At 44.4% G+C, this 27,357-nt stretch overlaps 1 protein-coding gene across 37 annotated transcripts in view; it reads left to right on the forward strand.

Annotated features, from left to right (window-relative positions):
* Window positions 1-27,357, forward strand: part of MSI2 (musashi RNA binding protein 2) — a 430,429-nt gene that overhangs the window by 366,046 nt on the left and 37,026 nt on the right. For 12 of the 37 annotated variants that reach the window (XM_081173058.1, XM_081173057.1, XM_081173063.1 and 9 more), the window contains 3 exons: window positions 5,356-5,394; window positions 12,949-12,972; window positions 15,813-15,929. The exons of 3 other annotated variants lie outside the window; for them this stretch is intronic. In XM_081173058.1, the coding sequence (XP_081029184.1) occupies window positions 5,356-5,394; window positions 12,949-12,972; window positions 15,813-15,929 (180 nt within the window). Of the gene's footprint in view, window positions 1-5,355; window positions 5,395-12,948; window positions 12,973-15,812; window positions 15,930-21,136; window positions 26,464-27,357 lie in introns of those variants that run through there. 22 more of the 37 variants (XM_081173086.1, XM_081173061.1, XM_081173065.1 and 19 more) reach the window with 10 other exon arrangements.

Consider the following 27,357-nt stretch of genomic DNA (forward strand, 5'->3'; position numbering starts at 1 on the left):
TGTTTGCAAACCATGATGGCAGGAGGAGGGAGGGACCAGCTGTTGCCATTTCTCTTTATTTATTTAAATTTGTAAGCCTTCCCTTCATTGTACCAGGACAGGTTACAGCAGAACATCAAACATCAAACAATATAAACTTAAAATAGCCACTCAAGCCATCCTTAGTACAGCATACAATACTAGTGTCGCAGGTGAGCATACAAATAGCAGCTGGCCACATTGCCTAACCTCCTCCAAAAGCCTGGATAATAATAATAAAAAAAGATTCCTCTTTAACAGGCACCGAAACTCAAGTAGGTTCAATACCAGAATCCTCTCTAAATGGTCTTTCTTGTGCCAACATGCCATGCACTTTCCCTTATGGTGGAACTACGAGAAGAACCTCTCAATCTGCTCTCAGTACATGAGCAGGTTGACAGAAATGTGATCCTTCAGGAATTTGGGTTTTAAGCTAAAAGGCTTTATTATATGGCAAGGTTAACATGTTGAATTAGTTTAGAGAAGAAAAGACTGAGAGGGGATATGATAGCCTTCTTCAGATCTCTTAAGGGTTGTCATGTGGACGATGGAGCAAGCTACTGCAGAGGATAAGACCTGATGCAATGGATTCAAATTACAACAAAGGAGATTTTGGCTAAACACTAGGAAGAACTTTCTGATGTTAAGACCTGTTTAGCAGTAGAATGGACTACCTACGAAGGACTCTGCTTCCTTGGAGGTTTTTAAGCAGAGATTGGATGGCTACCTGTCAGGAATTCTTTAGCTGTGGTTGCAGGGGTTTGGACGACCCTTGGGGTTCCTTCCAAGTCTCTGAATTAAGATCAGAAGCATATAGACAACTAGTACAGCTTCTTTAGGACTTACATTCTATGGTCCTGCCTATTGGTAGTAGTCAGCAGTCTTACAGCTGCATTCTGGACACTAGTTGGCAGCTTCTGGACAATCTTCAAGGGTAGCCTTACATAGAGCACATCACAGTCCTCCAGTCAGGAGGCTATTAAGAGTGAGGATTACTATCTAGGAACAGCCAAAGCTAATAGTAGGTACTCCTTGCACAAAGGTCACTCAGGCTTCCAGTTAAAAGAGCTGGCTCCAGGAGCACCTCTAGACTACAAATCTGTTCTTTCAAGTTAGGTGCGACTCTATCCAGAACATGCCATCTATTTAATTCCTGGACCAGAGAACTACCAATCCACATCACTCTGTTATGCAGGATAGATTAGGCTGGTCTTCATCTTCCTGTCTCCATGCAGTGTGGGCATCATAGGAATTCAGGAAGCTGTCTTCTAGCAAGTCAGATCATTGGTCCATCCAGCTCAGTATTGCCTACACTGACCGGCAGCAGCTCTTTTGGGTTTCAGACAGAAGATCTTCCCCAGCCGTTTTTCAGTCCATAGGCAGCATCCTCCACAAGCGTAGCAGTGGGGAAAGTCTGTCTCTCCTGAGCCTTGTAACGATAAGGCTTCCCCACTCAGCTGGTCATTCATGAATAAAAATTAAAACACTTAAAAATACACACATTTGAATATTTCCCTCTCCCTCTTTCACCCTGCCGTGACAAGGGGAGGATTTTATGTTGTCACATGACTGGCTTCAGGCTGTCCTGAAATGCCCTGGATTAGCCCGGTCACATTTGCTGGTATTTTGACTTAGAGTATTGTATACCGGGTTGAACAGATGTTTAACCAGTTATAACCAAAGCCTGACAGCAACATTATTAAATGCTGAGCTGTTGAAATGGTTGGGAAGAAGTTTGGTTGCCCTACTAAAATCTCACGGGTAGTCACTGGGACTCACTGGGAAGAGGGGGAAGTTGGGACCTCCCACCAACTCAGGGATGTTCCCGGTCCCCTTTTGGAGTTTTTAGCTTTAAGTTTAAAAGCAAAAAAACCAAAAAACTTCCAGGACTTGATCCCCTCCCTTAGCATCTTCAGTGCTGATTGCTCCCTTAAGGCCACTGTAATTGTCCCTGCTGCGCCCATTGTGCATCTGGGCTCATCAGGAACAGTGCTGAGGTACCAGTGACAGATCCAACAGCAGACAGTAAGGGTGTCTCTCACACACCAGTCTGGTGGGCAGATGGGAGCACAGCTGGCATGCATGAGCCCAATGAAGGGCAGGTACACGAAGCAGACTTAAATGGCCCTAAGCTTGGGGGGGGGGGACTATGGGTGGAAGAGGAAAGGTTGGGCTGAGAAACACAAGGCTCACCACTAGGTTCTTTCCCAAGGGAGGAGCCCCTCACTCCCACTAACCCCGCCACCAGGGGTTCTTGACTTGAAGCCTTGTGGTGCCAAGGCTGAGGAGAGACTGCAGCTACCCCAAAGCCTCATAGTGTGAGACTTGAAGTACCCCCTCAGGAGCTCCAGTTTCCAGGTAAAGATTCCTAAGGAGTTAACAGCCACCATCTTTCTGCAGAGACAGACATTCAGACGGTCTCACAGTCACCACAAGGGGGAACAAAAACCCACCAATAGGGCAGCCTGCCTGGACCCTGAGGAGCCACCCTGCGGTTCCGTCACGTGGAAGGTTGCTGAACCAAGCCACAAAGTGGGAGGGATTTGGTGTGAAGACAGGGAAGCTGGAGCTGCGGGTGCCATGGACTTTTTAGGCAGGGGCAGCTATGTTGGTGCTTCGGTGAAGCTGCCAGTTTAATTTTTCTGTGCCCTTGAAGACTGGGGTGGGAAGGGACATTACAGATATTCAGGTAAATGGAAATGCAGCTGGTGGGGCTAAAGGGGCAGGATTCAGCGTCAACCACAGAGTGGGCGTTCCATCTAGTCAGGATTTGGTTAAAGAGTGCTTTACTTGTAGCAGTAGAGAAACTAATGGGTGATTTCAAATGAGATTTGCACAACCCTGAGCAATTTTGAAAATCCTCCTCCTTATTGGTTCTGATTAGTTTTCTGTGCTGTTCTTCAACTACCCATGTAAGTGCTTGTTAAGTTTTCCCTAAATGCCCAGGATTGGTGGTAATAAGAGGTTTTACAAGCATTTTCTGCTTAAGCCTTTTATAGCTGCCTGGCAGCTTGATAGGAAATTTCCCGTAGCTGTAAATGCAACATCATTAAAAGCTCATAATATAAAGGGTTATCATGAAATAAAAGGTGGTAGTAAATCTCTGCACTAAATCAAACTGTTGTGTGGCAGGCTTTGATCTTAGACGCCTGGCTGTTCTGGGCCCTAAATCAGCCTAGTTAGCATCAAGCATTTGTTGCTGGTTGTGTGTCATAGGCTGGCTCTTACAGTTCTCTTTGGCCAGAGCTGTATGTCTGTGACCACAAAATGTGAAACATGAATTCATTGTGGCCGGTTTCCCCACTTGCCCCACTTCTCATTGACAGTCTCGGTGATTGGGAAGAGAGATGAGGAGATGTGGGCCTTCGCTCCTTTGCAGCAGCTGCACATCATTTCTCTATCCACTCAGGGTCTGATCCTGAGGGTCTTCTACTGATCTGCAGATCAAATCAGGAAATGTCCTACAAGCGACATCTAGAAATTTGCAGTGTCTCCAGATTTTGTATTACCTGGCTTGGAACGTCAGTATTAGGAGGCCAGCAATCTGAGTCCTGAAAGTTCATCTTCAGTTTGGTTAAAAATCTGCACCAGGGAAGAATTTCAAGTTCTTCTTTCCTAACCCATTCACTCACTTTTCTTCCTTGATGCTCCAGGTGTGATGGAATGAAGGGAGGGAGTTCCTTCTAGCAAGTGGGATGTTGCCAATGGCTGCATGCCAGGCACTGGGAAATCTTGTCCCTTTCCCCATAAGCCCTTGCTGCCTCCTTCGTACCCCCTTTCATAATGTTGCCCAGACAAGGAAGGGCTGCAGCTATCATCCCAAGAGTGTAGAGCAGGCTTCCTCAAACTCGCCCCTCCAGGTGTTTTTGGCCTACAACTCCCATGATCTCTAGCTAGCAGGACCAGTCGTCAGGGATGATGGGAGTTGTAGTCTCAAAACATCTGGAGGGCTGAGTTTGAGGAAGCCTGGTGTAGAGGCTATTAGCAGGTGTGTGGCTCCTTTGAATCTGAAGCAGGGTCAGAATTTTAAAGGGATGCATTTATATACATTTTTGGACTTTATTTCTAAATTTATGTTTTTTAATCTGGCCCATTCCAAACGGGGCCAGGAACAGTCCACCCCTCATTTCTTCTCACAGTTCCTTTGGAGGGACCCACAGGTGCAGCTGCTGGGAGACTTTCCATGAACTATGATTCACAGAAGCCAAGCAGCACAAATGGAAGCACGGGTGCATGGCGAGTGGAAAGAGGGTTGTCCCACTGGAGGACTGGGGTCAAATGAATCACATGGCCAGCCTGTTTTGCTTCCAAGGCATCTCAGTGACTCTGAGTGTTTGCTGTTGCCTGGTGTGTATGTATAGAGCAGTTTCCAAGAGCATTGCAAGTTGGGCAAAATCTATCAACAAAGTGCCAGTGACCCTTTGCTAAGTGGCAACCTGTTATGGGGAACCATAAAAAGCTGGTCAGGGAAATGGTCCAAAATGTGTGGTGGTGGTGTTTTAGGCTGCAAATATCTGATATAGGCAACTGCGAGCCAGTGGGCTAGTAATGTTAATGGCAGCAGCAGATAACTTTTCTATCCAGCTGTTCACCACAAAACAATGTTAAATAATATTTAGGCTACCTGTACTATTTATGCTCTGGCAGTTGTGCATTGATTTCCCCACCCGTTAGGAATTTTCACGTTTTTGGCTACAGTTCTTCATAGTCTGAACCTCCACATGCTTCCCAATTGTTTTCTCCCTCAAACCTGGAAAACCTGGGCAACTACTTTTCAGTCCCCATGGGCCATCTACCAGTGAGAGGGTGAGAGGGTAAGAGAAAAGGATGTGGAGGCTGGGAAGAAAACCCCCCCAACCCAACCAGACCCCAGGGGATTCTTGCTTGCACACTCCCTTCTTTTGAGGCCTCTGTTCTTGTCAGCCCCTGTGCCTGGAATACCAGAGTAGGCTCTCTAATGATGACCTCATTATGCGTGCCACTACTGAGCCCAAAATGCACTAATTTCCTGACCCGGTGAAATATATTTTAATAAGCTTGATCTAGAGCAGCGTTTAAAGACAAAGGGAAACACTTAACGTGGCTGTCAAAATAAAGCACTCTTGGACAGATGTTAAAAATGTTAATAGGATTACTCCATCAGAAGCACCCAGGAGAGGCTGCCCTGTTTGTATACCTCTATTTGGCATTTTAAAGCACAGGGTTAAACTATTTCTTTGGAGAGAGAAAGAGAGGGGGAAATGGATTAAATTTTGAGGTCGTGCAATTTTTCTTAAATTAGTTTATAGCTTGCTGTGCTTCCCAGTAATGCCTATATTTGATTCTATGGATTTTTAGTGCTTACCGTGGGATCTTCAATCAAACCCAGTTACCCAGGCAAGTTCATTACACTTAAAAGTTTTTAAACCACCTCTTCCTTCCCCCCCCCGAACTTTTTAGTAGAATTCTGTCTCTCTTGATGCAACGATGGACATCTCTGTTGTGCTTTTAATAATCTCTGTAAAACATTCCTGGCTTTGTGTACTTTTGTTTCAATGGGAAATGGAACAAATACTCACCAGGGCACTAGGAAGATTTGCGTTGACAGCATCCTTTTTTGGGTTGTGACCAAAGTGAGACTTGCCATGGGGTGCATCTGTGACATACAGCTGCAGAACGCAACAAGAAGTTCCATCGTGTCACTCATGGTATTTAACATTTCATGAAATGGCTGGATGAGATCATCCAGACGTGCAGTGTCTGGAGTGCGGCGTCATCTGTAGATCAGTCATACCCAATTCTAACTCTCCCTTTCATCTGACCCTGGGAAGACACTGTGAATTCTAAATAGGGGCCTTAAGTCAGCCATGAATTAGATGAGTGTGATTAAAATTTGAAAAGACACATGTATTGTTGGCTGGGAATCTGGCTGATGCTGGAGATATGTACCTTTATTGGAAAGTGTTGTACTTCCCCTAAAGCAGAGCTTCCAAACTTTTCATGTTGGTGACATGCTTTTTTAGATACGCATCATTTTGCAACATAGTAATTCCGTTTTACTAGCAAACTGGAGATTAACCTAACCCCTTTCCAGCCCTGGGAGGAGCGTGGGGAGCGTTCGCACAACAGGCCTATACAAAGAAACCGGCACACTAATGTGTCACGACACACAGTTTGGAAAGCTTGCCCTAAAGACTGGTTTCCAGCTTATCTGTGATTTGGGTTTGGCAATGCTCTTTGAAGAAGGAGCATAAGCTCACAGGTAGGAATATCTGCTTTGTGTGCAAAAGGTCCCAGGTTCAAATCCTGGCATCTCAAGGGAAGACTGGGAGAAACCCCACTCTAGTCCTGGAGAGCTGCTGCCAGTCAGTGTCAAAAATAGTGACTTGGTTGGACGCAATGGTCTGACTCAGTGTCAGCCATGTTCTTATGCCAGATACCCCAGTAGTGACTTTGACCAATATTGAACTCTTTCCCAGAGAGCATTGACCTAGAGCCATGGTAATTCATGCTTTGGTGACATCCAGATTGGATTTGCAGCGTTCTCAGTGTGGGGCTGCTCTTGAAGACTTATCAAATCTCCAAACTAGTTCAGTATTTAGCTCCCCATGTTGACTGGGGAAGGCCCCCGGAGATTGCATTATGCCAGTTGTGAAACAAGTTCATTAGCTACTAGTTGGCTTTTTGGCTCAGTGGAAGGTGCTGGGTTTGAACTTTAAAACCCTAAACCAGGGGTGGGAAACCCCTTTTCAGCCCAGGGGCTGGATAAAGAACTGGTTCACCCTCCACAAGCTATTTTTGACTGGGTTCAGGCTTGAGTATTCATTGATTGCCAAAATGCAGACCTTGCAGGCATCCTCTGACTCTCTAGTTTAACTTTGCCCCTCCTGGTGCCCATCAGTCCCAGCGAGCACAGCCATGTTGGCACAGGCTCATGGGATTTGTAGTCCAAAAACATCTGGAGTACACCTAGTCCTGCTTTAGAGGCACCATGATCCAGTGAGGATTTCATTTGTTTATTTACATTTCTGTACCACTCCATAGTGAAGCTCTTCCAGCAACATGTTTGTAGTCAAACCTGAGAAAACCAGATTTTGAATTGTAGCTCAGCTATGAATTATCTGGAGAGTTTTGATCAAATTCATGCCTTCCTGACCTTTGTTTCCCTTCTCTACCATGTGAACAGCTACCTATCTCTGTAGATGATAGTTGGGATGGAAGAGGCAAGGGTTCTGTGTGTTAAAGCATAGTCACAGTCCTTGTGTTACATGGGTAACTTCTGTGGGGAGTGCATGCATCACACGCCATAGTTATTAGTTATAACTCTTGCAGTGGCAGTTTTAATATTACATCCGTAAAAATTTACAGCTCTTCTGGAGCTGTGTGGATTACTGATCTGGGGGAGAAAGAAACCAGCAGTGGTATTTCATGTTCACCCAAGGATTGTAAATCAATATACAAGTTTTTAAAGTAAATTGCTCATAATAATATTTCACCCCAGACATTTCCTGCTTTTGCCTTTTCCAAACGTAGCCTCAGCCTGGCCCAGTTAAAGGAATCATGAAAGAGAGTCTCTATTTGCAGGAACAGCTGGGAGCCTCTTAACTCTTTTTCCAGGCTGATCAAAGGGATTGGAAACTATGTTTGGGGGGGGAAAGGTTATCAAAATTTCCTTTTGCTTTATTTCTCTATGTTCAACCTGAAGACAGTTGTTGAATTCTTGGCTTTACAATATTTTGACCTAGGTATTGTATGAACCTAACCACAGACTTGTATTTTGAAGACTACATATTCTGCAAAGGGAGGGGAAGTGCTTTTTAAAAGGATAAAACCAATGATACTGTTGGTGCTTTCCTCATCATTGTGCATCTTCCTTTAGATGAACTTTTAGAACACTTTCCTGAGCGTTGTCTCTTCTGGTTTCTTTTCATGTGGCACCTATGAAAGGCCTTAGGCTGTGAATTCAGTACATCACTTAGCTTAATTCCCTTCAAGCCTATTGGTCACTAAAGGTCAATCCGAACTAAGCCACAGACTTGGCACTTAAATTGGGCACGCGTAAAAATGATTTGCTCTTTCCATTTTTCCTCCTGAAGCCCAAGCCTGTCTGAATGAAACCTTTGTCATCACATTTAATCCCTGTTTGAGAACATAATGGCAAGGTAAGTTTTAATGCCATACAGGTGTTTTGCCTTTTTGGAGCCAGCAATCTAGTGCTTTTGTTCAGTCCCCTGTTTGTTGGGCTTTTAAAAGAATAGAATTATTAAATTGCCACTCCCTCAAACAAGCTGATAAAAAAGTGACCTCATAACACACATAAAGGGGTGATGGGCTTTCCTTCACTGGAGGTTTCCTAGAGGAGACCTGTAGCTCTTGACCACCTTCCTCCAGCAGCAGATCAGATTAGATGACCTGTAAGAACCCCTTCAGCTCAAGAAACACCAGACACCACCCAGCCAAAGTTCAGCACAGTCAGTCTTGGTGGTTTCAATGGCATACTTGAGCATTTGTTTAAATCAGGGAGTCAGTTAATTTGTTGTTGTTGTTTAGTCGTGTCCGACTCTTCGTGACCCCATGGACCAGAGCACACCAGACATTCCTGTCTTCCCCTGCCTCCCGCAGTTTGGTCAAACTCTTGCTGGTAGCTTCGAGAACACTATCCAACCATCTCGTCCTCTGTCATCCCCTTCTCCTCCATCTTTCCCAACATCAGGGTCTTTTCCAGGGAGTCTTCTATTCTCATGAGGTGGCCAAAGTATTGGAGTCTCAGCTTCAGGATCTGTCCTTCCAGTGAGCACTCAGGGCTGATTTCCTTCAGAATGGATAGGTTTGATCTTCTTGCAGTCCATGGGACTCTCAAGAGTTTCCTCCAGCACCATCATTCAAAAGTATCAATTCTACAGCGATCAGCCTTCTTTATGGTCCAGCTCTCACTTCCATACATCACTACTGATCACTGCCTTCCCATGGTGAAGGGGCTTGAATAACTCAGAGAAGCTATGAACTATGCCGAGCAGGGCACCCAAGATGGATAGGTCATAGTGGAGAGTTTTGACCAAACGTGATCCACCTGGAGCAGGAACCGGCAAGCCACTCCAGTATCCCTGCCAAGAAAACTCCATGGACAAAGACAACAGTCAATTAATAATGTTTATTAAATAGTCCAAAAGAAGATATTTTTTTTACAGTTCTTCTTGAAAAGCAACAGCATACCACCAGGCGAGCATTACGCTGTTCAAGTTCTTTTAAACCTGTCAAATTAAATGTGAGGTCAGAAGTGAATTAATAATGTTAATAATAATAATCTGTCCGAAAGACTGCTTGCCTTCCCCTCATGATGTTGTTTGCGCTGTGGAGAAAGCACTTGCTCGAACAGAGCCTCTCACCAAATTGGGGCCTAAGGGCTTCTTCGTCAAAACCAGATGTGTCCTTCTCCTCAACATGGCTGTTCAAGTAGTTAGGGAACCTATTGATGCAGGAAGCATGGGGGGGGGGGTAGAATATTATCTGTGAAAAATTGAACTCTAAATGCCGGCTTTAGCTCTCGCTGACAAATAAAGGCAGCATGAAATTGATCGGAATCCTGGGGGCTTTCTTGGGCAGCGCTGGAGCCCATTCAAAACATTAATTGTAAAATATCCGCTAATTGGAATGCCTAAATCCACTTTAGTGCTTTTGAATGGCTCTGGCGTCTTGTTTTTCTCTAGGCAATTAGAAGTGCAACACAGACAAAGGAGCTTGAGAGATCTGTTCAGCAGGGACAGGAGTGTCTGGGCCTTTGGATAACACACCAGGTTGCAATGGAGTCTCAGGTGTCCTCCTTCAAACTTTAATAAGCTGGCACAGCACAGGATCTGTAGGAGGGAAGTTCTTGATCAGTACTGGCTCTGCTTCCCATCCTTTGAGGGCCAGCCTTGAAGTGACAGCAGCAACATTTACACATGTCGTATCTGGGGGAGAGGTATATTTTCCTAGAAACAAGATGCTGTTTTTTGAGTGCTTGGAAATTGTGTCCCCCAAAAAAACCTTCTTATGTCCGATAGAGTGTAAAATCTGGTTGTGCCATGCTATGCGTTAGTATTTGGGTGGAAAACCCATAGCATACAGATGTCGTTGATGTGGGATAGTGGCTTTCAAGTTTGTGGCAATTTTTTTACAAAATTGTCCGAAAGACATATTAAAAAATAAAGTAGCATCTGAGTTTTTGAGTGCAGCATTTGAATTGATTTGAGAAGAACATCATGGTTCATAAAAGGAATGCGCTCAAGATGAGGTATGGCTGTAGGGCATGGCATTTTGGGGATAAAACTTAATTTTTGCAAATTTCTTCAGAGGCGTCTTTAAAATATGTTCTTGGGTGTAAGGAATTAAATTTGTTACTATTTTTGTGATTGGATAACATTTAGCTTGGTAGGTCTACATTTGTCAAATAAGCACATAAACTGCGTTCAATAATAATAATAATAATAATAATAATAATAATAATAATAATAACAACAACAACAACAACAACAACAACAACAAAACAACAACAACAATAATAATAATATCTAACTGCAAGTACTTTGCAATCATTTTTAATGATTTCTGTGCAATTTTACACACATTTTACTTACCAAGTGGAATTTGAAAGTTGAAAAATTCAACACACCCTAGTACGGCAGCCTGTGCCCCTGGATCCATTGGGTTAGGGAAGGGAATGTAGCTCAAACCAAATTGTGTCCTTTCTTGCTGTAGGCCCCAGCCTTTCCTGATGACTCCAGTCATAACATTCTTAATTTTATTGAAAGGAACACCTGAAATCATGCTGAGGGTGGCCTACAAGGTTTCTTTCCTTCCCCAAGTAAAGGCAAGAAGCCAGACTTGGGAAAACATTTGACTACCACCCTCAAGCCTGATCTCCGAACTATATCTCTGATTTATATTCTTCCAGCCTGTGCCGCAAGAGGAGCAACATGGTGCTATAACTCCCATCAACCTTACCCAGCATGGCCCAATGGCCAGGGATTTATTTATGGTTTCAAATGTACAATGTCTTCCCAAGGTGAACCCAGGGCGGTTCACAATAATAGCATTTACCATTTGAAATATAACTTTAATGTATTGCAAACTGTGGTATAAAAACTCCATAAAGCTATTAGCCAAAAACCTGGATTAACATTGACAATTATAATGAAAGTCTTCTATGTGTTTCTGAATGCAGAAAACGCCTTAGGGTGATCCACAGCTGGGGTGCCCCCACTAAGAGTGCCTTATCTTGTGTCCTTGTCCCCCATGCTATTCCTATTGATGAGACCACAAGCAAGACCCCCCCCCCGTTGAAAATTTTGAAATGGATGGTACTTTGGTCCCAGGTCATTTAGAGCTTTGTACCCTAGTACACATTGAACGGAGCCGGGCAGCTCACAGGATGAGAGGAGTTGTCATCCAAAACATCTGGAGGAATCTTCATATTACATATTATGTGCCATATTGTGCCTTGCCATTCTATTAAAAGCATGATGCTTCCCTGGTTCTTAAGCAGCATTTAATAAATGTGCTATCCAGCCAAGCACTCCATGATTTTGGAAGGTTAGCACCATATTTCATATTAAGCTTTGATGATGGTTTCAGAGTGCCACAAATACCAACAGCTACACTGCTTATTTGGAGAGCATCTAAAGCTTAATTATTTGGTGGGAGTGCAGATACAGCTGTTATGGGCAGTACCCATTCACTACACCAAGATTTTAACTCCTTGGAGTTGCAAAATGCAGGTGATGGTATCACACTAGGAAATAATAATTGAAAGAAGCGTTCTGTAGCGAAGTGGGTGCTATCTACTTTCATAAAAACAGTTTGTCTCATAGTAAGAACTGCACAAGGAAGTGTGCAACACATTTGGAGCAGCTGTATTCTTAGGTGTGCAAGGGTGTACAAAGCAGTGTATAAAGGCAAGGATAGGGCAATAAATAGACAAGTGAGGCCTGTGTTCAAACCATCATGAACTTTACTAAGTGACCTCAAGCAGAGTTTCCATATCTTAGACTAACCTACCTCACAGGGTATAAGTGAAAGGTGTATGGAGACCAAAGGAAGACCCATGTCTGCTGCTCTCAGATCCTCAGAGGAAAACATTAAAAAAGTAAGAAGTCTATAAATGCAAACTGAAAGGTGTACTCCGAGGCTGGTATCGTAGAGGAGTCTTGGGATGTGTTGTGCCTCCTTTTGGGTGATGAAATGTCTCAGGCAGAGGTCTATGAGGAGCAGAGAATCTGAGTCACTGTTAAAAATAATCAAGGCTCCTGCCCCAATCTACCTTTGGCTACACTACACGACCCCCAAATGGCATCATGGCAACTAGGAAGCAGAGCTGTTGTATAGGCAAGCTGAGGGGCTGGTGCTATGACTGGCCAAGGATTTGTTGGAAGGGACAAAGGAAAACTTCCTTTAGCTTCCAGTTGTTCGGTCCAGAAAGTAATCTGTTAAATTGCTACACATCTTTGCCTTTCAGTAGCAAACATCCAGACAAACTTCCTCCGTCTTCCATTCCTGCTGTTACTGACACCTATCCTATCCCTCTACTGTTCAGCCTGATGTTGTACACAAATGTCATAAGAAAACATGATCGCTAGATCTGGGGTGTGGCAGTCTCTGGAAGCAGGTATACTTGATAGGTGTCCCGCATGCCCACCCCAGCTGACATGGCAGCCAGGTGTGGACATATTGAAAATGATTTAGTTTCTGCACTTGCTTGGGTCTAGTCTCTGCAAGCAGTTTCTCTTTTCTTTCTTGCCCAGCCACTGCAACCTTGCCCAGCCACTGCACCACAATCGAAGAGCATGCCAATTAACCTCTGCATTTAATGAAAATGGGACCTAGCTTTTCTTTGAGCAGATGTTTTGTGTATGGGGGACGGGCTCTGAGGACAGCTGCATTTATTTACCTGGAATGTTTTTTTTCCTCCAACAGCCCTATTACCATATTTAAATGCAAGTATGTCTCTCTTAATTCATATTTTGCAGTAGTTTAGAGACACTTTAGCCTCTCACTTCTATTCAGTTTTTCCCTGTTAGCAATACATGTAGCTACGGTGATAGAACTAGAGCTAGCAGGCTTGTAGTTGGCTGAGTTATTTGGATCTCTTTTTCTCTCTCTTATCTTTTCCTCTGCTTTCCGAATCCTCTTTTTATTTTCTTTGCCTCTGGCCTCCATATGGTTGTCTTCATAATGAGGAACTATGAGCAGCGTAATCACTGGCTAAGAGTGCCTCCTGTCTTTTGTCATCACAACCAAAATTGGCAATACAAATTAGAGTTCTCCAAAGCTCACATCAAATTAACTCTGAAATTACTTGAGTTCTTTGGAAAAATGGAAGGAACTTGGTGATTTTTCTGAGCCACTCTGAGGGCTCAGAGAAATTATTGGCCTTTCTGTCTTCTCCTTCCTTTAAAGGTCTCCCCACACGCTCCCAGTTTCATGATCTTCATTTTGAAGTAATGGTAGCAGCAGTGAAAGCAGACCAACATGTTAGCTAACAACCTACCGGCCCATGGGGAACTGTGACAGATGTAGTTCTCTGAAGAGCCACTGCCCTCATTTAAGATCAAATATGGGTGGGTATATGGATTCTGTAGGGGCAAGACAACTACATCTCCTATGCTGTCTTCTTTCCCAGAAGGCTGCTCCAACTGGATGGCAGAAGTAATGAGAGAGGGTGAAAACCCTCTCTTCTCTTCGCTCCATGTACTTGCAACTTTTGCTGCTGCTGCCGCTGCTACAACTTCAGTGGCCGAAGTGGACTTAGGGCAGCACAACCGGTTCCCCCACACAGGGCGCCAAGCTGAGGGGGTGCCTTCCAGCCTCCTTTCCAAAGCCTAGTAAGTGCTTGCCCAGCTTTGGGAAGGAGACAGGAGGACTCTGGGACCCTGCCAGAACCCTCCTGCCTCCTTCCCAAAGCCAGGCACCTCACCCACCAGATTTTGGGAAGGCGGCACAAGGGCAGTGTCAAATTTTGGCCTCGCCCAAGGCATCGTATTACCAAGATCCACCCCTGTCAGTGGAAGGGAAGGGAGGAGAGTATGTTCTGAGATGGCTGGCAGCAATAATAATAGTAATAATAATAATTTTTATTTATACCCCACCCTCCCCAGCAAAGGCCAGGCTCAGAGCGGCTTACAAGCAATAATAAAAACAAGTTGAATGATTACAACTTAAAAACAAAATTAAAATACATTAAAATATTGAAACATTAAAATATTAAAATGTAGCCTCATCACAGGAGGAGAAGGAAAGGAAAAAAGAAAGAGAGGGAGGGAATCAAATTGGCTCCAAGCCAAAGGCCAGGCAGAACAACTCTGTCTTACAGGCCCTGCGGAAAGAAATCAGATCCTGCAGGGCCCTGGTCTCATGAGGCAGAGCATTCCACCAGGCCGGAGCCAGAGTTGAAAAGGCCCTGGCTCTGGTTGAAGCCAATCTAACTTCCTTAGGGCCCGGGACCACTAGGGTGTTGCTATTTATGGACCTTGAGGCTCTCTGTGGGGCATACCGGGAGAGGCGGTCCCGTAGGTACGAATAGACAGGAGAGAAGCAAGCTCACATTCTGATTAAAGCCAGGGGGGAAATTGAGGGCTTTTAAAAGCTCGCCCCTCATTTGAGCTTGTTTCTGAACCCAAGCTCAGAGGACTGCAGCAGCATCCCTGGACAAAATTTGACAAAGGGCAGAAAACCCTCCCAGCATCTCCTTGTCCCTGCAGCCCTTTGATTACCAGCTCCTTATTGCTTTTGAGAAGCTCCTCCTCCTCAATGGTGGCTGGTCCCTGTCGTGCAGCCCCAACTGCTGTTCTACAGATCCTTGACTTGACTGCCAGCACTTACAGACTCTTGGCTTGTAGAATTGCCTTCCTCACAACCTTCTGCCCTGCCCTGTCTCAGTGGACCTATCTCAGGGTAGCCATATTCAGGAGTCTTCCTCATTCACATCTAAGCAGGGCACTGGACCAGCTCTAGGTATGAGAGGAACCCTCAACAATGATGGGCCTTTTGCCCTCCCTCCCACATCAGTGACCTCCCTGTAGCCTTACCTGGTGGCAGCGACACACAGCAGCAGCACTCTGATGAGTACCAGGCAGTTGTGTCTGGGGGAGCTTCCATTTTTGTTTCCCACAGTGCCCCTTCCATAGCCTCCATTCAGAGCATTGTGGAGGGCTAAAAGGATGTCCCTCACTCAGCAGGGTTCCATATATATAGCTGCCAGAGTGTGCTTTGTATTGATGCTGGACCTGGTGGGGGCTTTGATATTCATTGCAAAAGAGTGCAGGGCTTGGCAGGAGTTGAAGCTTGCTTCCTCCTCCCCCCCCACCACACTCATCCCTTCAAGCACTTTTCTCCTCCAGCCAAAACCACTGGACCTAAGGCTCACCGCCTGCCTTCTGCTTTGACCCGGGAGTTTCATTTTGTGCTGCTTCAATGGAAGATCCACTCACACGTTGATTTTGAATTTTTGCACAAAATAGGAAGAAATATAGGCTCTGCTTTGGCAGGACCACTGGCTGCCCATTCACAACTGTGCTGAATTGCTCAGAATTTCTCCATTATTATGTCCCATGGGCAGCTGCCACTTTTACCTTGCAGGAGAAAGGGAATGGCATCAAAGCGCTTCCACTCTTAAGACCCACCCAAACTCCTCTGCAGTCAATGCTCTCTCATAAATACACACACACAGTTGTTCCCGCTCATACTCGCCCTTAACCTGCCTCTTTTGTTGTGGCCGTTGTAAACACTGGCTGTCCGTTGCACCTTTCCTCTTACCCCTTCTTGTTTTTCCCCACGGCCAGGTTTTCCGGCAGCAGCCTACGGACCAGTAGCAGCGGCAGTGGCAGCAGCAAGAGGATCAGGTAGGGGGGGCCGTGGAAGAGGCGGCTACATGGCATACCTTCAGAATGCAGGGCCAGGTAAAAGCTCTGTCGGTATTCTATGTGGCTGCAGCTGTCCATCCCTTTCTCTGACTTTTCTCACAGTGATCTGGGGGTGCGGGGATACCCACCAAACAAAACCAAATACTACAAGCAGAGCCCATAAGACTCAGAGCAGAGCATAGGCTGTAAGACCAGATGGTCTTTGCGGATCCATCCAGTACAAAGTCCACCCTACTGGGAGCTGTCAACTGGACCTTTTATGAAAATGTCAAGGACAACAAAAGTTTTCATTTCTCCACAGTTTGCACTGGGCTAACAACGCAACCACACTCACACCCACATATACACACACCTGTTAATTCCTCAACTTGTTAGGGCAGCAACCTGCATCTCCAACTTTAATGTTTGGGATGAATGCAGTGAGTAAGTTACTCTCAGTGGTGGCCCAATCCAAAGCAAGAAACCACATATCCATTAATATCAGCAAGGATTCCAAATTATGGTGTTTAGGAATGCTCTATCAAACTTTGATCTATGGATCAACCTCCTACAAATCAGCTTAGCATTCAGCTATTTAGTAAGTTCCGTTTATTCATCTGTCTCTTGAGAAAAGGGAACTATAGTGTGTGTCCCTGCCCTTTGAAATGGTGGCACTCCAGATCTGACCAATGCGAACAGGTCTAGTATTATACAGAATAGGGTGAGCAGTGCAGTTTGCCTTCTCTCGGGCCATTTTTAGGTGCCAAGTCTGGTCAGCTGGACCTGGATGCTAGAAAAATAGTTCTCCCCAGTTACTTCGTAGTTCAGACATCTCACTAAAATATGGTTGGGGTGCTTAAGGATGGTTCTGGTGTGATGTTTGAATTGACAAAACCATAGTTTGCAATTGGCCAACAAACCAGAATCTGATACAATGACAGAAGTTGATTTACAAACTGGATTTTGTGCTAACTCTGGTTTGGTGTGATATTGATAGCCATTATTTGACCTCCAGAAGCTGTACCAAAAGGGAGATGAGAGTGATTTGATGGACTTAGGAAGCTGAGTGGCAGAATACAACAGCAGACAAGCTGTTCTAAACTATGGTCTGCTAGTATGTTTGGAAGCTCATACCAAGGTTTTGGCTCTAAACTAGGGTTAGCACAAACGGCGACATGGCATGATGTCTAAATTGCACCATCGTTTGAAGTCAGTTGCAGTTTTAGGAGTGCAATCTAAATCAGGGGTGTTCCACCTTGGCATAAATTGGAATGGCTCTCTGAAGAGTATAACCTTTTGCAGACATCTTTAAAAATACTTTTTGCTCTTTGAGCGTGAATATTGTTCCATCTTTTGTTACCTGCTGCAAACTCTGGCTCCAGTTTCATGAGAAATGTGTGCCCACCTATAAAAAGCTCCACTTCCTTCCACTCTGTTCTCCAGTGCCCCTCCTGCTAGGGGAAGTAGTTAAGCCGCTATTATATCCTAGCATTCCAATTTAGGGGAAAGTGAATTATCCCTTTGGCATAATTGAGTGAAATCATGAGTGGGCTGCTAAGACTTACCAGTGCCTCTCTTTTGCTGTATTTGCTTGTTGGCTGATACCTTGGTTGTGCCTGAAGCCATTCTGAACCCTAAATACAAAGCAAGGACAAAGGGTAGACTGCTGCTTTCAGTGGGTTTTATTGCTCCCCAATCTATCTTGCTTGCTCATCTCTGTGTACTGTCTTGTGCGTTTATCCGGCCGTTTGTTCTTGCTAATATTAACTGGGTTATTGCACTGGGGGTGGCGGTGGGGGCAATTGGAGACAACACGATTGGGCCCAAATTCCCCAGCCAGATTGTACACGTTGAGACATGTAGCAAACAACTTGGAGGTAACTGTTTTATTCAGCTCTCTCATGATGAAGCTTGTTCTTTGACATGAAAATTTCTACACTCATTAGCTATAGGCCTCTTCAAACCGACACAAAACAAAAGGTCCCAGAGGTGGGGGAAGTGCTGTCAAGCAGCAACACACACAACCGTAATAGACTTTGGCGGGGGTGGGGGGGAGACTGAATTACTTAGGGTCCAAAGTGGGATGTTTGGAGAACTCCGTTCCATGCAAACTGGCACTGCTTGCGGGGCTACAAAGGATTCACCCGTAGCAGTTTATCGTTGTATTTAGGGAAAGTCCAAGGGTTGGTTTGCTCAAAGATAGCAAAGGGATTTTTTCCCCCCTTTACTTTTTAAAATCCTTTTCTGAAAAGGATTCCATTTATTATTTGAAGAAGAATAGACAGATTCCCTCTTCCCTTACCTGCACTTTGGGCCCATTTGGTTCCAGTTTAATTTTAAAAAGAGATGATCATTTTTCCCACAGAAAGGACAAGGGTTCTGCCAGATTAAGTCTGATCTTCACTGTTGTCCTGTTTTAATCAGAGTGTCCCATCACAGCTGAACCTGAGTGTCAGCCAATTTCTCTGCTTGATATCATTTGGTTGGTTTTTTTGTTTTTTGTTTTTGTTTTGTTTTTTTGGATTTTTTTTTTCTTTTTTAAAGAACAGATTAACTTTGTGATACCAAAAAAGAAAAAAAAGAAAATTCTAACCCTGAAATTAACACCAACATATATGGCAAGTTTAAAGAGCAGTATGGTGCCCTGTATATATTTCTTGTCTCTTTTTGAAAAAAAAAATCTCTGCACTTGCAGATCTACCCTAGTGCTCCCTCAAGGAAACCGTCTGTTGATGTGCAGAAGTGGTTTCCATTGACAAAGCAGCCTTTTCGGCTCAGGGGCAGCATTCCATTTGCAGCCATTTCCATCAAAGGGAATAGCATTGATAGTGAAGTGTATTTAAGAGCAATGGAGTCAGCTTCATGTTAATGGCACTCAGGCCTGATTCATTACAGAGGGGGAATGACAAATGGAAGTAATTGGCTTCAATATTTTGATGATTAGAGCAATATCACTCAGGGCACACTTGCAAGATGACTTAAGTGACTACTAAAGCGAAGACACACCTGTGTCGTAAGATGTATGAATGTTAAATGTCTAAACCACCAAGACATCAGTTCAGTGTATATTTATTGATCTCTCACTGCTGAACAGATTTGAGGGGGGGAGGTCTGCACCCCTGCGGAAGTTTGTAGTTGGTTCCTGTGATTGCAGCACTGCCGTACACACAATTATTATTATTTATTAAAAGAGTATACCACCCTATACTCTCAGGGTGGTTCATAACATAAGAATTTGTGTGTTCGTGGATCTTTAAACCACACTTCATAAGGCTGGCTGTTGGATGTAGAGAATTCTGTCCTTACTCCCCACTCTGGCCTCTTGTGCATCTCGTAAGGGTACTCTACTAATTACAATCCACAGGCAGATGACCCCTCCCTGGAGCAAGGGCCTATGCTTTTAATTTTGGTGGGGAAACATTTATTTTATTTTTATTTTTTATTTACTAAATTGCTATACTACCTTTCAATCCGAGGATCACAGGGCGATATTAGCCTGGGAGTTGGGGCTGTATGTTTCTTCGTTCATATTTATAGAAACATTTATATACCTCCTTTCAGCCCTGAAAGGTTCCCCAAGGCAGGTTACAACAGTGAAAACACTTCTGTAATTACAACTGGAGAGCATTGAGAGAAGCCAAGATAAAGCAAATGAAACCAGCCTCCCAACAGGCCACAACACGAACTAAAAGTTTGGCAGGAAAAAGAATGTATTGACCGCCGCCTACCTGAATGGCATTGTAGAAGGGGCCTATCTTATCTCCTTTGGGAGGGAGTTCCGCAGCTGTGGGACTATCACCAAAGAGGCTCTACCTGGTAACCGTCATGGGCCGTGCCCATGTGCCAAACGTTAGCCAGACCGTTATTAAAACCACGCAATTGTTGAGGACATTGCAACCCTCCATATAAACCAAGCCTTTACACCCACCTTGACAACATTTCACTTTCTGCTTATTATGTTACTGATGAATCAGGACCTGGGTCGCATTGGCATGACGGTCTGCATCTTGTAACAAACTCTTCCAATGCACAAGTTTCACTATCAATACCACATTTCTGTTACGATTCCGAGCATGTATGGATTTCGTGGGCAGGCTTCCCCATTCAGTTTGATGGAGGTGGCAGCTTTGGGAAATCCACTTATAGGGAAGGGAGCCATTGGGGCAGAGCTTACTGGAAAGGTATTGCTGGTTTGAGGTGATTTTTTTCCTCTGGCATATTTAAAGCACCAGTGTTTAGGGTGCCCTCTCCCCCCCCCCCCAGTTCAGACACTCAGCCAAGCATCGTCAGCAGTCCATGAAGTGGGTGGGTGCCCTTCTCCTCCCCCATGGGGGAGCTCTGTGTATCCAGTGCCCTGATTCATGCAATTCTTCCTGCATTGAGCCATCATGCATACAGGCCCCTGCATGGAGCACCCCTCACACGCTTTATTTGGATAGATGGTGGAAGACCACCATGTCCATTCTTCTACCCTGTTAATAGTACACTGAGCCGATTTCACCCTTTCCTGAAAATGCTGTTTGCTTCTTCATTTCACAAAGGTGAAGTTGGGGAGCGGGGTTAATTCAGGGTTTTGCTTTGTTTTTTAAAGGAATATAAAATTTGGCAATTAAAATGCATGAGCCAGATAGTTCTGTGGCTTTAGTTTCTTCCCTCGTGGCTGGAAAATGAGATGGCCAGTGATTCTGTTGCTTGGCCGTGGGGAGGCACCAAAGTCTACTTGCTTGACCACTTGTGAGTGACTGCACTAAGAACCAAGTGGTAAAACCCCCGAACAGAAAGATCCGCCAGAGTTCCTTCTTGCTCCCCTCCACCTTGGCCAGAGTCCTGCTCCTACTTCTGAAATCCTGAGTTCACCAGTTCCCTACTGTCCTTTATACTTGCCAGCTATAACCAATCTCATAACATGAGCTACTGACCTTGATGGTGAGTGTGAGCAGTTATGTTCTTGTTGTTTTCTCTCTTGCTTGGTTGGGGCTGCTGTGAGAGAGGGTGTCTCTGAGGCATTCTTTCCGGCCTCTCTTACACTGGGACGTGCACTCCTCTCAAACACTCTTCTGAGCACGCTCAGCAGGAAGGTTTGTCCACACCTATTAATCCTCTCTCTGTGTCCAGCTTCTTGTTAGTAGCAGCTGGTTGCATGTTTTTTTTGCTTGTTCAGATGAAACGGTTTAAGAAACGACTCATATCCAACTCTTGAAAAATGTCTCTCTCTCTCTCTCTTTCTCTCTCTTTTTAAAAATATATATTTTTGTTTATTTTAGTACACTTTCTCTCTTTTGGTTTTTTTAAAAATTACTTTCCCTTACTTAATAAAACAAAACACTTGTTGTTCGTGAAACATCTCACATCTCCCCTTGCCTGTTCTTAGAGTGTTATGTATCTGTGGGACTGAACTAAATGCATGCACTTGTCGTAGTTGTAACCGGTAGCAGTAGACGTAGTTGTAGAACATGCATTGTTGAGTTGATATTATAGGTTCTTGTCGGCTCGAAAGAGCATGGCAGTTGCAGTGTAGCCGCAGTTTGATTGGAAGTGTAGGTCAACCTGTGTAGAGCAATGCTGAACACCTGGATGCATAGTACAGTGATCATTATCTCCCAAACTTGGGCCTACCAAATTCAATCAGGACATTTTATTATTCTGCAAGGGCCCTTGGTGGTCTGGCGGGGGGTAGTCAATTGACCGTTGTAAAAGAAAAAAAGTGACCCTTCTTTTAATTCTAAATACACTTACTTGTGAGTAGTTCCCACTTAAGCCAATGGGAGTTACTCATATGTAAGTGCTTTATGATTTGAGGCCAAGTTTAATTTCAGCAAGCATTGTACACTCAAGGCTTCCTACAGAACATTAACCTTCTTAATATTCTGCATTAGCGCTCCGAATCCTTTTTGGAGGCCTTAAACCAGGCCGGCAGAGCAGGAAAGCCGTCCATTGGAGACCTAAGTTATGGAGAGTATGTACAATGACTAACCGTCAGAGTATGCAGAGGCACAAGGGAATTGGTTTTAGATCCTAAAGTGCAAATTTGGCTACGCCACAAACTTGCCACTGTTTGTATTCATTCCCACATTGCCAAGTTTTAGGATAATGTTTTGGTTTTTCCTCCCCTCAAGCACTACTGAACATTTCATGAACAGTCAATATTAGGTGTCCCAAGGCAAGTCTCATCATCTTCCTCATCAAACCAGCAAAATCGTCTTTTGCTTCTTCTCCCTCCCTGCATTTCTTTCTTTCTTTCTTTTTTGCACCTAGTTTTCTGTACTCAGCTTCTCAAAATTGTTTTCCAAATGAGCAGCAGTGGGTAGGGTTGGCAGCTGGTAATTCAAGTCCTGAATGCCACATTACATTTGGTTTGTGGCTGCTACTGTTTTGTCAGCACATATCCTGCTGAGAGTAGATTGCGTACATCACCGTTCCCCTCCCACCCAGTTCGACATCTTGCCTGAAGATGCACTGCTGGTTTGGAGTGTGTTCAATTTACCGAGCATGCTCAGTGTAGACGGTTAAATCCAAGCAGTTAACTCAGCATATGTTACTGGAAGAAATAAGATACGCTAAATATTGTTTCATTGTGCAGTTAAGAATATTGTTCTAACAGATCGTAAAACATACGCCCCTCCACATGTTGTTGACCCAGATGACAAGTACATACCCTTCATTGATTGAAGGTGTTCCACTTCCCTTATTGCGCCAGTATAGTTGTAAATCTTACACACTTGAGGTATGATAATATAACTTGTCTCTTAAACAGCAAATCTACTACAAGGAATGGGGCCCACTGTTAAATGTGTGGTGCAGGAAAATTAGATGGGTAACGTATCTAAAAGTTAGCAAAGCGGAAAATTGCATGGGAAGTAGCAATCCACGTCGTACACTTAATTCCAGTACTTTCAAATATTTAGTCTTGTCATTAAGCACCTCTCTCGTTTGCAAATTGCAGTAATAAAAAAAGAAAAAAGATGGGAGCAACAGTTGGTTTGTGTACACAGAATGATGATGGGGAAATTTGTAGCAACATGTTGGAACAGTTTGAATAGCCACTTGTGTTTTCTTCACAGTCCAAGGGATAGACCTTGAAGCAAGCCCTAGATGCTTAAATGTATATATATTACTGTCTAAAAAGTGTATAACATTTAATCCAAGTCATGTAGTCAGAATGTTAACAAGCACCACCTAGGGGATAGCAAGTGGTTTTCGAATGTCTTTCTCCTCTGAAAGACCCAATAATTACTTCTGGAGCCCTAGACAGCTGATGCAATAGAAAGAGAAAATCTTAATGCATCTTAATGCACCTACTAATTTTCACTCTATAGTGTGGTAAAAAGGAGATGCATCTATAAATCCTTCTATTTGCCTAGTCCTATAAATGCTTCTATTTGCCTAGCCAGCAGAATGAGACTGCAATGATTTGTCCATAAGTTCAGAGCAGGAGGGTTATCCAGTAGACCAAATATTAAGCTAAGGCTTAGAAAGGGTCTTTTAATGTAAAGAATGACACTACAACCTAGTACGCCCTTGCCTGCCTTGTGCTTCCCATAGTAGGTTGTATCCAGAGATAACTGTGTCCATTGGTTTCCTTCATTCCACCACTGTATCTATGCTCTCCTTTAAAAGCAAGCACTTGAACTAGCATATATAACTCACAGCACTTTGACATATTTGAATGGCTTTTGTGTCCCCCTGCACTTCCATTGCCTAGTTCTACTTGTCCCCTTTTGGACCACCAGGAAAAAAAAGATTATCCTGGTTCCTTAGGCATGGTTCACCCCAGACTGGACGGTCCTCAGCTCCTGTCAATTTCCCCACATTTAAAAGCTGGTCTGCTAACTTTTAAGTGCCAGCTATCTGGTTCAAATGGAGACGATCCTTTTCATCCTGGCCTGGCTTGTCCCTAAACATTCCCCAGTGCCTAAGAAACCCAAAGCCCTCTCCCTGATGCCATGGTCTGATCCAGACATTGAGACTCCTCAGCTCAGCCTGCACACAGCCTCTTCTTTACATGTCCCGCAGAGAGTCATGCATGCGACTCAGGTGGCACATCCCATTTCTCCACTTGAGGCATAATGGGAATGCGCTGCCCTGCAAGCCTTCCTTACTTGTGTGGCATGGTGGCAACCCACAGAGCGCTGGCTTCTGGCAAGGTCTTGCCGAAATCTTAGGAGATCTCATGCTGTCCAAGAGCTACCTGCTGAGATCTTGCCAGCTGCCAGTGCTGCTTTTCTGCTGCTTTGGGTGCTGCCTCTTGGGCTTCTACCACTCAAGGCAACTATCTGACTCCAGTCAGTCCGGCCCTGATGTGGCTCTTTATGTAGTACGCTGGAAAGCTCTCAAACCCCTGCTGGCTTTCTGCCTGCATGCCTGCTGTTGCTACATATTGAATTTGTTTACTTGAAAAATTGTGCTTTGATAGATAAAAAGGTGAGACATTTTGCTGCCCTGGTGTTCTCGCCCTGCTGTCAAACTCACTTGTTACCTTGATGCTTTGTCACTGGGACTCCTCTCTTGCTCAAAGTGCAATGTGGCTCTTTAGTAGAACACATACTTTGGATGCAGAAGGTCCCAGGTTAAATCCCAGGTAGGACTGGGAAAAGATGCTCCCCCTCAGTCTGAAACCATGGAGAACCTCTACCAATCAGCATATATAGTCCTGAACTACATAGGCCAATGTGTTGGCGTAAGGCACCTTTCTATATTCTGTGCTTGAAAAAGTGTCATGGGGAGTTTGCTTTGGCTAACTTCATTGAGGATTGCTGCTTGTTTGAGAATTCTTTAAATGCTTCAGGGAAACCGTCCATGGATCCCATTCCTCAATCAGCCAATCAACCCTCTTTTTAAAAGGGTTGCAGCAAGGCATTGTGAGCCTGGGTGACACATCAGTAGAGAAAAATAAATTGCAGCACGTGCAATCATTAGGCCCCTGAAGGTTCCCTTAAGTAGGTAGAGTGAGAGAGAGAATTCTAGTAACACTGGTTTGCCCCTCCCTGTTATACGACAATTCCTTTCCTTCAAGTAATGCTTTCCTGCATTATTTTTCAAAAAGAACTTAAAGCAGAATGACTTCCATTCAGCTCACTGGAGGAAAACCCCTACCATGATATAAGTTGGATACCTGTGAGCCTGTTCTGGGATATCCACCTGCACCCCATCCATTTATTTTCTTCGTTCAAGGGCAGAGCATTCTTTCTTAGGGAAGCACTAACCCTCCTGTACACTGAGGAGTTCTGTGAATGCTGCGGCCAAGTTCTGACTCTGGCTGCAGTAATTTTACTTGATTCTATTGTGGGTAAAATGTATTAGCTTTTAATCACTTATTTTGTAATAGAAAATCCAGGGCACTTGATAAATCATCTCCAGCGCAATTAGTGACCAGCTCAGGAGAGCAGGCTTAAGTACGGTATAAGTTAATCTGTAATGAATGTAGTCACTAACTTTTAATGGTCTTCTCAATCAGTGGAATTATTTTCAATGGGCAAACACTCTTCCACGGAACCCGCTCTGACTTGCAGGGTGCCTCACTTCACTCCTGCGATCCAAACAGACTAATCATGTGTTCAGAGGAAAGGGGGCTCTAAAAGGTTCTTTCGCTCCATGAATGAATTTTACTCTACTCTTGGCAAGCCCTGAAACAGGCACTTCATGTAACTCAATTTTTCCCTGATGGAACAAAGCTGAAGAGTGAGGTCTTCTCTTTCTCTTTCCTGCAATCATTATCCATTTTCCATTATAATAGTCCCAGGAGGGCTCTGGCAATCTAAAAGCTATTCAGGCACTTCTTCAGATATAGGCAGAAGCACAATGATGGAGAGCCAGGGTAGACCAAGTGTTGGATCCATACCTCAAAAGACTTGGGTTCAAATCCCTCAGGACATTGGGGGATCAACTAAGGTAATGTTTGAACTCATGCAAGTTAAAACTTAGCAGGCCACACTTTATAGATTGGAAACCACTAGGGAACCACAGCACAGCTGCCCTGAATCTTTCTGAGAGAGTGTCAGATACAAATAACTAGGTTTGTGAGATGGCAAACTGCTGTCTCTCAGTCTCAGTTTCCTTAGGATAAGAATAGGGATGCCTTACCTCATAGAGATACTATAATAAAGATGAAGATTGGAAGACTCCTTGCACATCCCAACAGTTTTGCATGCAGTTATTAGTTTAACATGCCTTTTCTTTGCAGAACGCAATCCTCTGTGCATAAACGTTGCCCATGTGAATATGAGTGCGAGCTCACCTTTTTCCTGCTATTTTTCATATTAGCTCAGCAATGCAAGAGCTATATATTAGAGCCACAAATAATCTCCCCTCCACTTCCGATGCAGAGTCATCATTTGTCATTGTTCTGCTTATTTCTTCCAGGACCATTGATAGTTCCTGGGTCCAAACAATGCCTTCATACATTCAGGTTTTATTTATTGTCCACAGCAAAGAGTAAAGGTAAAAGGTAAAGGTACCCCTGCCCATACGGGCCAGTTGTGTCTGACTCTAGGGTTGTGCGCCCATCTCACTTAAGAGGCCGGGGGCCAGCGCTGTCCGGAGACACTTCCGGGTCACGTGGCCAGCGTGATGAAGCTGCTCTGACGAGCCAGCACCAGCGCAGCGCACGGAAACGCCGTTTACCTTCCCTCTATAAAGCGGCCGCTATTTATCTACTGCACTTAGGGGTGCTTTTGAACTGCTAGGTGGGCAGGAGCTGGGTCCGAAAGATGGGAGCTCACCCCGCCGCGGGGATTCGAACCGCCGACCATACGATCAGCAAGTCCTAGGCACTGAGGTTTTACCCACAGTGCCACCCGCATCCCAAAGAGTAGCACCCTATCAAAGGTAAAGGACCCCTGACAGTTAAGTCCAGTTGCGAACGACTCTGGGGTTTTCGGCGCTCATCTCGCTTTACTGGCGAAGGGGGCCAACGTTTGTCCGCAGACAGTTTTTCTGGGTCATGCGGCCAGCATGACTAAGCCGCTTCTGGCGAAACCAGAGCAGCACACAGAAACACCTTCCCACCAGAGTGGCACCTATTTATCTACTTGCACTTTGACATGCTTTCGAACTGCTAGGTTGGCAGGAGCAGAGCCCGAACAATGGAAGCTCACCCCATCGTGGGGATTCGAACTGCCGCCCTTCTGATCGGCAAGTCCTAGGCTCATTGGTTTAGACTACAGCGCCACCCGCATCCCAACCATAAAAATATTGGGGAAACTTCAGGATCTTTTTAAAAAAATACTATTTTCAAGTTGTTGCCCTGTTTTTCTATGTAAACCCTTTTTAGAACTTTTTGCTGAAAAGCAGTATATCTAAATACCCCTAATAAATAATACCTAGTGGCACACAGTGCATTTCAACAAGTGACTTTTCTCTTAAAAGCATGCCTGGACAATGACCATTCTGACTTAAATGTGAGGTTAAGTCCCGGTTTTATTTTAATTTGCCTCTTTTTCATATCTGTAGCTGCACAAAAGGCCTCAATTTAAAATTAACAGGAACA

The sequence above is a fragment of the Podarcis bocagei genome, assembly GCF_964188305.1.
Source record: "Podarcis bocagei genome assembly, chromosome: 15".
In the NCBI taxonomy this organism is placed as follows: Eukaryota; Metazoa; Chordata; class Lepidosauria; order Squamata; family Lacertidae; genus Podarcis; species Podarcis bocagei.